This window comes from Homarus americanus, unplaced genomic scaffold, assembly GCF_018991925.1.
Source record: "Homarus americanus isolate GMGI-L3 unplaced genomic scaffold, GMGI_Hamer_2.0 scaffold58074, whole genome shotgun sequence".
Taxonomy (NCBI): domain Eukaryota; kingdom Metazoa; phylum Arthropoda; class Malacostraca; order Decapoda; family Nephropidae; genus Homarus; species Homarus americanus.
Window position 1 is genome coordinate 2,562,095 of NW_024729094.1, and position 13,265 is coordinate 2,575,359.

General features: G+C 35.8%; 1 protein-coding gene across 1 annotated transcript in view; it reads right to left on the minus strand.

Annotated features, from left to right (window-relative positions):
- Window positions 1–2,669: 2,669 nt before the first annotated feature.
- LOC121866311 (synapse-associated protein 1-like) overlaps window positions 2,670–13,265 on the minus strand; it is an 89,480-nt gene continuing 78,884 nt past the window's right edge. Inside the window, exon 5 of the mRNA XM_042365930.1 lies at window positions 2,670–4,007. Coding sequence (XP_042221864.1) covers window positions 3,994–4,007 — 14 coding nt within the window. The 3' untranslated portion in view covers window positions 2,670–3,993. The remainder of the gene's footprint in view (window positions 4,008–13,265) is intronic.

The window sequence follows — 13,265 nt, forward strand, 5'->3', positions numbered from 1 at the left end:
AAAAACATGTTGAGGTCAGCTTGTAAAAAACTCGTTAATCGAGGGATCGCTCGTTAACCGAAGTTAAGAATCTTATGGAAGGTAAATCGTTAACCGAAATCTCGTAAACCAAGGCGCTCGTTAACCGAGGGATCACTGTATAAGGTTAGGAACAACAAGTGAACCAGCTAAATCATTACCCATTAGAAATGTAACACCTGCTACTGCCAGCTTCTCTCTCACTCCTACCTTCACCATTCCCTTCAACAAGTCACAATCAAGGTAAACTTGGGCAAGGTATACTGATGAATAAGAAGACAAGTCTTCCAAAAGCACTTTCTCTCCTGCATAATTTTTCCTAAATCCAGGGAGAGCACTATGTACTATTAGGCTTGGAGCACTTGTTGTATCCTTTGTTTGTTTATAGGAAATATTTTACCATCCTTTGAGAGTGAAATTTTACCCTTGAATATAAAATCAAGAAAAAGACCTTTCTAAGAATCGTTGACTTTGGCTACATTATTAACAGACTTAGTTTTTGAGGTGGTAGCTTGGGTTTCAGTCTTTACATTAGGTTTGACTAAAAAATTTCCAAAATATGCACTAAGTGCCACTTAACGTTGTTTCAGTACTACGTACATCGCTAAACTTTAGACACAAAAAATTTTTTTTAACGTCCCGGTGATCCGATACTACATCGTTTTGCGTCATCACAGACTACTTTCTACGGCTCGGAGCAATCTCAGTGACTCACCAACCCCCCACTCCTCCGCTCCCATGCCTCCTCCACTGCTCCTGCCATACTCCTCTCCAGCCATCCCCCCTCCTCTGCTTCACTACCCTCCACACACTCGCTCTACCACCTCCGCCCATCAGTGAGTACCAATACAAACTTAGTAGTTGTATATGTATGCACTATTTTCTATAGAAATGGCAATGACTTTCTTGTGTATGTAATGTATTTCACGGAGCAAGGGGATGCTCAGGAACGTAACTCCCATATTTTATTTATTTATTATGGGGAAAATTGAACTGCTTAACTTTGTTTTGTTTACCGTCGCATTTTTAGGAATGTATCCCCGACGTTAAGCCAGGACTTTAGTGTATTGAATTTTTACATCCTGGATCCCAACAACGAGGTACACGGTAACCGTCTTTACGACAGTATGAACAAGTCACAGGTTTGCTAGCATTAACTGTAAGATTCGACATATCACTTTTAGTCCCAAGGTTTTTTCCTGAGGGTGACTTAACAATATTCGGCATCTTATTCTCCCCCTTAAACCTGTGCACTAAAGCGTATCTATCGGCCAACTGAGCTTGCTTCATCAAATCTTTTTCACCCGTCTTCTAAATCAGCCATGATATTGAAGGGAATTCGTCTTTTGAATTCCTCACAGACCATTAGATTGACAAGGTCCTCAAAAGTGCCAGTTTGAGTTGTTTTAAGTCACATTTGAAAACTACATAATTCCTCAGTAGCAAATTGAACGTATGTCATGTTAGAAGGCTTAAGGTAATTTAGGAAAGTTTGACGGTATGATTCTGGAGTTATAGCATAAGCATTTACGATACTGTCTTTGAAAAATTCGAAATTGGAATAACCCTCTAAACCAGTGATTTTCAACCTTTTTCATCTCACAGCACAGTGAGCCAGGCACTAAAATGGTCGAGGCACACCATCAGTATTTTTGGATAGATTTGATCGGCGGATCTACACTACGGAATTAAGGAGAGAATTTAAAACTGTCATTTGGGCTTTTAATGAACAACACAGTTGTTTATTTATTGCATCATTGAAAAAAAGGAGTTTAATGCGCTCCATAAAAGTACCAGTAATGTCAAAACGTATCCAAATGCTATTTTTTTAAATGCTATCCAAATGTTATTTAAACTCCCGCAGCACACCTACGGATGCTTTGCGGCACACTAATGTGCTGCGGCACATTGGTTGAAAATCGCTGCTCTAGACTATCAAAGACTTGTGCTGCTTTCCCAGTGAGCTTATTCTGAAGTAGCCAAATCCACTCATCCTTGGGCCACTTATAGTGGAGAGCTATATGCTCAAACAAACGCATTACAGATGCAGGGTCTCATTCATAAAATTAGGTACTAAATTCACATTAATGGACCAATCAAAGTGAGTTTGAATTTCTATTTTGGCTTGGCTTTGGATTTCAATTACTTTCAATTCATGTTCTCTCTCCTTTTTTCTTTCAATTCTCTCCCTTTTTCTTTCCTTTTCTCTTTCAATTAGCTCCTTCTCAAACTTATCTCATTCAAATAAAAATTTCTCTCTTTCAAGGTCAACTAAGGTTTTAGCTTTCACACTCACTATCTCCGTTGTGTCCAGTTGAAAAGGAGAACCTACCACATTTTCTTTTGTCCCAAGGACTAGTAATGAGTCTAACAGCTTCTTCAGGAAGACACTCACTTGAGATTAATCCTTGGACAAATATCTGTACTTCTTTTAATCTGTATGTATGTATGTATGTATGTACATGCTTACATATATATACATAGGTCAGATTCATGTGGGTGATATCACTGTTCACTGCCATGCAGGACAGAGGTTTGTACACAAGGAACTACATATATTCATTAGCAGTATATATAGGTCAGAGTCATGTGGGTAATGTCACTGTTCACTGCCATGCAGGACAGAGGTTTGTACACAATGAAATGCATGATATTCATTAGCAGTATATATAGGTAGGGTCATGTGGGTGATGTCACTGTTCACTGCCATGCAAGACAGCGGTTCATATACAATGGACCTCATATTCTAATTGAAGACTAATCAGTGTGGGCAAGCAAATTTGGGATAAACAGCAAGAATGTCCCCAAGCAACCCCCTATTCAATGTAGTAATTACAAAGTTCATGATACAATAAGCCAGGTGGCCTGAAGTCTTTGACAGTGTCACATTCAATAACTCTTACTCAATGTAAACATTCATGACTACAACCACATTTGAATTAGTTTACTTGGCTCTTACAAGTATTACCCTGTTTTGAATATGAACACTACAACTGCATTAGTGATTTATCAACTTAAATGACTGGCCAGATCACTCACTACCTCCGAATCCAAGTGCATTTACAGGAGGCTTAACACTATGTAAACAACCATATTAAGTCAATACACTGTAAACAATCAGAAAAGTGTTAGCAGATAAATATAACTTGGGCTACGAACACAGCCAAAAATATTACATAATACCCACTATATACTGACCTGTACTGTTGTCATGTAACGTCAAGTTTTATTTAAGAGTTGAAACAGTAATACCAAAATAATTATGTAGTATGAAACAAGGTGAAACTCAATATAAACATTAAGTGAACAATTAGCTCCTAGGACAGGCAACCCATATATTATGGAAACTGAGAAATTAAGAAGGCAAATGTCTTAAGTTATTTTACTTTAACTTTTATTTTTATTTTAATCTCAAAATTTAAATGATTTCTTGACCTGTGTGTGTCTTGGGGGTGCTTTGAGTGAAATTATTTAGTTATAATACCTTGTAATACTCATGCCCAATTACGTAACAAATGACAATCTGTTTGTATTGTGATTTTTTAATTAAGTTTTACTGTGGGTTTAGTTATTATAACATTACTTTGCTTAATTGAATATTTAATACCACACTCATGGTTGACATGACAACACCCAACACAGTATAAATAGTAGAACGTTAAAAATATGCAAGTGATTTTTATATAATATTCTTAAAACAAAATCAACACAAAACACATATAAAATGGTGAAAAATAATGTACTCAGCTGTATACACGTTACAACTAGATGGCCAGCAGATTCCGATTCCGTGGTGTACAGGTAACAGCGGCTCACTCCATGACAGAGTAGACAGGGAGAACAAGTAGCCGATGATGGTGAGTGTAGAACTGACGTTGATTCCAGAGTTAGGGTAGACATCACCTGTCATAGATGGCGCCCCTAACAGCCAGCGATGGTTTTCCACCAATCAATCATGAGCCATCTCATGACTCATTACATCTTGTGATCTGTTGGACATATATGTCACGTGGCTAACTATAATTTGTTGGTTCCTCCGGAAGAGCTCAAACTCAGCCATAGTGTGCCAAAGCAGTTGTTGGGAGATGCATTCCTGACCCAGTTCCCAAGAGTTGACTATGTTTCCCCATAGGTCTTTGATCTTGTTTAGATCGAAGTGCTTGACATTTCGTTGAAACAAATTAGTAAACTACAGTATCTCAACTTTTTCTGCAAGCAAGTGGACTTTTGATACAGGTACTGTATATGCAAATCCATGCATCCTAATATATCATGCCAGGAATTGCAGTGGGCAGCCAAAACTCCTCACGTGACCATCATCCTCCTACCCCACAGGGAAGGGGTTAGCTCCCACTACCATCACCTATCCACCTTCCCCCTCCCCACATGATAATTCGACCTCTTGTTTATGATCATTAAATAGTTTTCTACCGTATAACCAAGTCTCCTCAAACTATGCATTTATATATTTCCTACCATATATTTTGGCGGATAAGACATCACTTGAATCATAAAAAACAAAAAAAAAGGGGGCATCTTATGGTCCAGATACAAAATTCAGTAAAATTATAGTTTTGGTCATCCACCTATTTGGAAGTAGGTCAGAATCAATCAAAACACATGAAAAACTATTGGAAAAACACACTTTTAACCTAACCTAACCTAACCTCTCTCAGACAGTGGTAACTTAAAATCCTCAAATTTGCTGGATGACCGAAATGATAATAGTTGTACCCCACTTAACGCGGTCAATAAAACCCAGAGGGTACCGTGTTAAGTGAAAACCACGTTAAGTGAACAACAGAACATATGGGATTAATTCCAATAGAAACTGGCCCATCCCCAAACTCCACTTTTTCCAACACAATACCTATGTTCTAGTAAAAATAACATCTTAATTTTATGATGGTACATGCACACAATTAATACTTAAGAGAAATAGAGAAATACAGTCGCCAAGTTAATGTCCATTCAAATAATGGACTCGACTCCCTCCCCCTCTTCTCACAGTACACTGCTGGCTCTTCCCTCCGAAAATTTTGGGGGGGAAACCAGGTATAGTAATAAATAATTCCTCAAACTAAAGTTAGGATAATATAATTGACATTGCTGGATTCCTTGTAAGACCAGGAATATTTTGAATACAAATGTCATATATTTTGCACAAAAGATAACATATTTACTCAGAATAAACTTTACATCTAAAATTTGTATGTCTAATGCAAAATCTATGATGTTTATATTCAAAATGATCACCAAATTGTAAGAATTCCAGCAATGTAAATTATATTCTGGCCGGGTAATTTGTATGAATTTTATGAGCTAAAACAAATATCTTCAGTTAATAAAAAAAAATAATATTCTTCGTGACACTATCTGTCAATCAAAGTATCCCACCTTGCCTCCCCCCCCCTCTTCCAACCGTGTGGTCAGTCCCAACCCTCCCCCCCCACCCCCCACCAATCCTCCCTTCAAGAGTTTTTAACATTTAGTATTAAATAATACCTCAAACTAAAGTTAGGATAATATAATTGACATTGCTGGATTCCTTGAAAGCCCAGGAATATTTTGAATACAAATGTCATATATTTTGCACAAAAAATAACATATTTACTCAGAATAAACTTTATATCTAAAATTTGTATGTCTAATGCAAAATCTATGATGTTTATATTCAAATTCTTACAATTTGTAAGAATTCCAGCAATGTAAATTATATTCTGGCTGGGTAATTTGTATGAATTTTATGAGCTAAAACAGGCAGGGTGGCGGGTGGGGGGTGGGGCGAATCTAAAAATAGCTCTCGAGCCGGACACTCACCGCTTATATGTGGAAAAAAACCCGTGCTAAGTGAAAGTTCAGCTCTGGCAAGGCATCGCGTATATGGTAAAACGCGCTAAGTGAAACCGCGTTAGGCGGGGTAATACTGTACTGTAATACCCAAAATCCAAAATACAAAAAGTGACTTCAAAATTTTGCACAAATTACCTAATGATATGGGTCAGCGAAAGTAGCTGGGGTTGTTACTCTTGAAACAGCTGTTGTCGTGTTTACAATTTTTATTTCTCAATAAAATCCATTTACCAATATGGTGTTAAACCAATGAAAACATTGTAAAAATAAATAAAATAAATTTTTTTAAATCCATCACATTCACCAGCTTCATCGTCTGAAGCAAAGAGCGAGCCATACACATCCTGAGTCTCATTGTTTACGTTGTCGTCATTGGGGTTCGAGTCTGAACCTGGTACGTCGGCTTCAGCCTCGACTTCGTCGTCAGTGTCCTTATTATATGCCTCTCTGATAACATAATTCATATGATTTACTGGTAATACATAAAACATTCAAAGTATTTAATACATTAAACATATCTGTATTGGTGGGTTGGTGATCATTGACCTAAACTTTACCACAGGTGGTTTGGTGAATCATCTTATATCACAGATATGAGCTAAAACCATGAAATTGAAATTGAAATTTGGGCCTCGTCTTATCCAAAGGTCAGCTAATCTGCCGTAATATAACGTTATTTGGGTCAAGCTACCACTGACACTAATAAGAACGTTACTATGGCAACATGCACATTCCTTTTCTCAACTGTTGTCCCACCCTGGGGCATGACTAAATGTTCCATTGACCTTATGTTTGTGTTTACCAACACTCACATCTTCAGAGTTATACGGACACTTTTTTTTTTTAATAAAATCAAACTTGCTGTGTATCTCACAAGGCTCTGTCAGGGTGATCACACAATATCATTGTGCAATGTATAATTGTGGTGGTGGTGGTTACATAGGTAACAACCTCAGAGCCAATCATTTGTCATTCATACATATTTAAAACTTTGTACAGGGGGGTCCCTGACTCAAGAACGTTTGACTAATGAATGCCCGCCAATACAAACGAGGTTAAACTTTAAATTTACAGTATTTATTTACTTGGACTTATTTTTTACTTTCATTTACTGTATTTCGTCATTCTATTTCTTCTTTTCTCTTAAATTAAGTGACTTAAGATGTATATAAGGACTAAGGCTATGATATAGTGCAATTTTAAAAAAATTTCTGTAAGTACAGTATGCATATAGCATGTGTTCCGACTTATGTAGATTTCCGACTTAAGGACGCCCTCAAGAACAGAACCCGTTCTTAACCCACATTAGGTTGCCGGTTGGGCTTAGACATAAAATATGGAATCTACCGTACATCATTATACCCACCTATTCACATTTTAATACAATGCCTCAAAATCTGAGACAATGTCCATAGTGTGGGCAGCAGATTTTTTTTCCACCCTTTTACCGTTTTATCATATATCACTTGTGCGATGCTATTGGATAATCTCTTATCAATACCCTTATATCATTTAATCTATCAGATGATATAATATTGTATTCTAACATATAACAAACTCATACAAATAACGTTTCTCCCCAAACAATGGCACACATCGTCATGCATCAGGTATTGACGAAAGTTAACAAGCAGTGTTATATGTCCACATAATAAAGTGGACAATGACGTGTTATTGGAGTTTCCCAACTTAAGCAAACACCAGAAATTATAAAGTATCAGCATTCACATAATGAGGATTGCTTACTAAATACAATGCCCCTGTGCCCTAAACTGTGCCTGGCACAGACACCCGCTCTACCCCCTTCTCCCAAGGTCACCTCACCTCGCCATCCAGTAGACAACAGATAGATAGTAATCTGTATTGCAACTAAAAAAACACGAAATACAGGTGAAACTCCTACACACAGATGTATTATTTGCATGGTATTGTTATCCAAAATACAGGTTGTACCCCTCTAGTCCGGCAACCTCGGGACCTGACCGGTGACGGACCATGGAAATTCACCCTTTTCCTGGATAGATAGTGACTTGTGCTTATGCTTGGAAGCACTAGCACCACTTTCTCTGCATCATGGTCTCTTTGAAGACATATTGAAGGGTTAAATTTCGTATAGTAGCTTCTCAAATTTCGCGAGTTTTTAATTCTTAACGTATTTTATTGGAACACACAAAAAAATAAATAAATAAAAATTTTGACGGCGGAAACTTGAATTTCGACGGGTTTGAACGGCCCGCCAACGTGCAGACGACGTGCATAATCGTGTAAACAGCGTCATTTCTCTTATGTACAAAAGATTCATTATTGTTTATTACTGAATGTCTTTTTTATTTAATTAATGTTTATGTGTGCAAAATGAGCAATACAATTCATTAATAATACGTAGAATATTAAAACACACAAGGAAATGACACAGCATTGTTTTCGTTGATTACAAAACCAGTGACTGACTGGCTCTACATATAAAACTGAAGAAAATAAGACCTTGGTTGTAGCTGTAGTAAAATTAATATGGTTGTTTTAAGTAATGTTATTTAATGTTAATAAATGGAACAATAGAAGTTGCTAACGATAATGGTAAAGAAAAAAGAGAGGTCGCGTATGTAAGTGCGCATGCGCACACGTGAAAACATATCGTCATTACTTTACATAAGAATATGAAAGCAACACTTATTTACTGTTCATATATATATTTTAATTAATGTTTCTGAATTAGTTTTTTATTGAATTAATGTTTGTGTGCAAAATTAACAATACAATTTATTAATAATACGTGGAATATTAGAGGAGACGAGACGGCTGCCGGCATTGTTTATGTTAAAGCTTACAAAACCAGTGACTGATTGGTTCTACATATAAAACTGAAGAAAATAAGACCCTGATTTTAGCTGTAGTAAAATGAATGTAAAAAAATTATATGGTTGTTTGAAGTACCTGTAATGTTATTTAATGTTAATAAATGGAACAATATAAGTAGCTAACCATTAATGGTAAAAAAAAAGTGAGACTGCGCATATGTAAGTGCGCACATGTGAAAACATATCGTCATTACTCTACATAAGAATATGAAAGCAACACTTATTTACTGCTCATATATATTGAAGGGTTAAATGTTGTACTCTGTATAGACAAGCAGAGAGAGAGAGAGAGAGAGCAGCCGAACTGCCGGATGTAAACAAACCTTAATTTCCCGCGGCTTTGTTGTTGTTTTTTTTACGAGGATTAGCCCACCCGGGCATAGGTCACTGACCCACATTGGAGCCTGAGGGGCAAAAATTTAATACTCCTGTAATAATAATAATAATTCAGATAAGTAAAAAAAGAAAAAGAAAAAAAAAAGCTGCCTATCTACCTATTGGACAAACTAAAATCGTTCCGGACCACGGGAGTTTCCGGACCACAGAATGCCGGACTAGAGAGGTACAACCTGTAATAGTGTTTGACAACTTACTAGGCATGCATCCGTTATTCCATAAATGCAACTGTCATAAATGGACACCATATGTACAGGGCCCAGCCCATCCCCCTATCACCCCTGGACTAAATGACAGTTGTTTAGGTTCAACAGGAGGAGGGAAGGACATAGAGGGATACAGCATGACCAATGTTTGTGTGTGCAACTTGAGGAGGGGGATTGGTTTGTTATCACAGTGGCCTATTAATTTTTAAATTCTGGACAGTATATATGCATAGAATGGTTCAGACCTGCAGCACAAGCTGGGAATACTACCCTAATGTGCTGTAACACACACTACTAATAATTTGTGTTTTATCGTACGTAATTTTTATTTTTTTTTACGGGCATTAGCCCACCCGAGCACATTTTTAATGACGCACATCAAGGCCTGGGGGGGAAGGGGGGGGGCGAAAATATAATAAAATAATAATAATTATGATGATGATAATAATAAAAAAAAAAATAATAATAATAATAATAATAATAATAATAATAATAATAATAATAGTAATAAAGTTAATAAAAATATAAAAAAAAACAACAATTATAATAAAAGAAATTATAACAATACAGGTCGACAATCCCTTATCCGAAATCCTTGGGGCCAGAGGCATTTCGGATTTTGTAATTTTTCGGTTTTCAGAATGTTTTTTTTTTATGTGTATTAGCCCACCCAGGCATAGATCACTGACCCATATCGGGACCTGGGGGGGCGAAAATATTATTACTCTGTATTATTATAATAATAATAATAATAATAATAATAATAATAATAATAATAATAATAATAATAATAATAATAATAATAATTATTCATAGGTCTAGGTCATGTTTCTCACTTGATCTTTTTTTCATTCTTGTATTTCTTTATTATTATTATTATTATTATTTTATTATTACAGTACTCCTGTATTATTGTTATTTTTATTGATTTTATTACTATTATTACTATTAATGTTATATTATTTTATTTTGGTGTATTTTTATTAAAAATTTTATTTACTATGAATAATTATTATTACTATTACATTTTCGACCCCCAAGCCCTGATGTGGATCAGTGATATATGTCCGGGTGGGCTAATCCCTGTTTTATATACTGTATATTATATTATATTATATTATATTATATTATATTATATTATATATATATATATATATATATATATATATATATATATATATATATATATATATATATATATATATATATATATATATATATATTATATTATATATATATATATATTATATTATATTATATTATATTATATATATTATATATATATATATATATATATATATATATATATATATATATATATATATATATATATATATATATATATATATATATATATATATATATATATATATATATATATATATATACAGTATTACCCCGCCTAACGCGGTTTCACTTAACGCGTTTTATCATATACGCGGTGCCTCGCCAGAGCTGAACTTTCACTTAAAGCGGAATTTTTCATCATATACGCGGGAAGCGGCGCGGGCACGATGCGCACAAGGTCGCCCAGTCATCAAAACATTACCAAGTTCTTCACCCGCCACCCACCACAGCCGGCCCAAGTCAGTGATAGTGATAATTATAGTGAGGATATGGACTTATATGGCCTTTGAGGGGTTTGACAAATAGGCCCTGCAAGCCTCTGTGGTGGATAGTGATACAATTGATACAAGTGATACAGGCGAGGGCCAATAATCTGCCCTCTGCCTCGGAACCAACCCCCCATCCCCGTGTGCCCAGCCATCTTTTCTACTAATGCAAGTGTTAAAAAACCTAATATTATTGATATTTCTCTTAATTATTAATTGTGTGTGCATACCATCATAAAGTTAAGATAAAATTTTTACTACAACATAGTTGTGTGTCGTCAAAAAGTGGAGTTTGGGGGTCGGGCCAGTCTCTATTGGAATTAATCCCATATGTTCTGTTGTTCACTTAAGCGGTTTTCACTTAGCGGTTTTCATTTAACGCGGTACCCTGTGGGTTCAATTGACGCGTTAAGCGGGTACTACTGTATATATATATATATATATATATATATATATATATATATATATATATATATATATATATATATATATATATATATATATATATATATATATATATATATATATATATATATATATATATATATATATATATATATATATATATATGTATATATATATATATATATAGCCCCACAAAAAAACTTTCGGTTTTCAGAGCTTTTCGGTTTTCGAAATTTCGGATAAAGGGTTGTCAACCTGTAATAATAAAAGTAATACAAATATTTAAAAATAAATAACAATTATTATAAAAGAAAATAATAATAATAAAAAATTATAAAAATTATAAATAAAAATAAAAATAATACCCCTTGTAATAACAGAGCCATAAAAAAAATATCAATAGTGAGAAATGATATATGTATGTTGTGTTGTCAAAATTAAGAGAAACAATTGAGACCCTGCAATTGTGTGTAAATGAAGCAGAAAGACAGATCAGCAACCTGGGACTTGGTCACAATTTTTGTGATGCCATATGGCAGCCGGGTCTACCATAAGACAACACATTATGCTTCCAATATCTTCCCAAGCAGTAGTACCTCCCTGTTTGATAGCTGCCTACTACCTACTGCGTTGTAAGTGAGCAGGTAACTGCATAACTCACTCCCACCCCTCTAGCCTCCCTACACTCTGACCCTCCTCAACCCCTGTATTACCTGCCACCCACTCACACATCAGTTCCTGTCCTCCTCTGGCCTCCCTCCCTCCCTCCCTCCCTCCCACACTCAAGTCCCTCAGAATTCCTGCACCCGAGCTCCTCAGTGTTTACTCAACATTCATACTTCCCAAGCTCACCTATGCCTCCCCTGCCTGGTCTTTCTCCCTAAATGCCACACAATGTAAACACCTAGGAAAAGTGCAAAAAGGGGCATGCAAGATTATTTTCTCCTCTTCCTACTCCACATATCAAGAAGCGCTCAACACGCTGACCCTCTCGGCTCTCTCTGAACATCACCACGACCTCATCTGCAAATTTGGTGAGAAGCTTCTGCACCATCCTCGACACCAGCTCCTACTTCCACCCAAAATCCCTCGTCCGTGAATTGCTGTTCGACACCACAACCGCATCCAGCCCATACGAGCATGTACTGATCGCTAAAAGAACAGCTCAGTCCCAACCATTGTAAAAATTATCAACAACTCGTAATCAACCAGTGTGTTCACTCCGTCATTCTTACCTTTTTGCACTGTTACTATGCTGAAATGCTGTGTAGCATAACCTCTCCCCACCTAACTATTATATATCATATTTGTATCATATATGTAACTTGTATATTATTTGTCAATCAAGTGACCCATTTCCCAATTATGTAACTGCATATTTTCAGCCTCCCGGCTGTCATACATTTTCAATAAATCGTTAATTATTACTATCTCCATTAGCCAGAATTCCTCAAACCCAGAACTCTCCGATAGCCGGAATTGAAATTTTCTCGGAAAATTACAAGAAAATTTTCCCGATACCCAGAAAATTCCGGGGATGGGTTTTTTTTTCCAGGTTTGAGAGATGAAAATCAGATGCATTTTCTGGAAATTCAGAAAACTTTTCCGGTACCTGGAAAATTCTGGAAAACTCCGGGGATGAGGGATTTTTTCCGGCTTTAAGAGAGTCGTCCCATTACAGGTAGTTCTGCTATAACGCGATAATTGTGTTCTTGTAAAATATCGTGTTATAGAAAATCGCGTAATAGAAATAACAGGGCTTATGGAGAAAATAGGGTAAGGTGCAGATTACTCGAAATCGAAAAAATTTAGTAGTTAGCCTAACACAAAGGATAGCACAGTCTAAATAAATGTTACATTCATATCTAATAATGAAATCATACAGTAAATGTAACACTTTACCTTGAAAAAATATG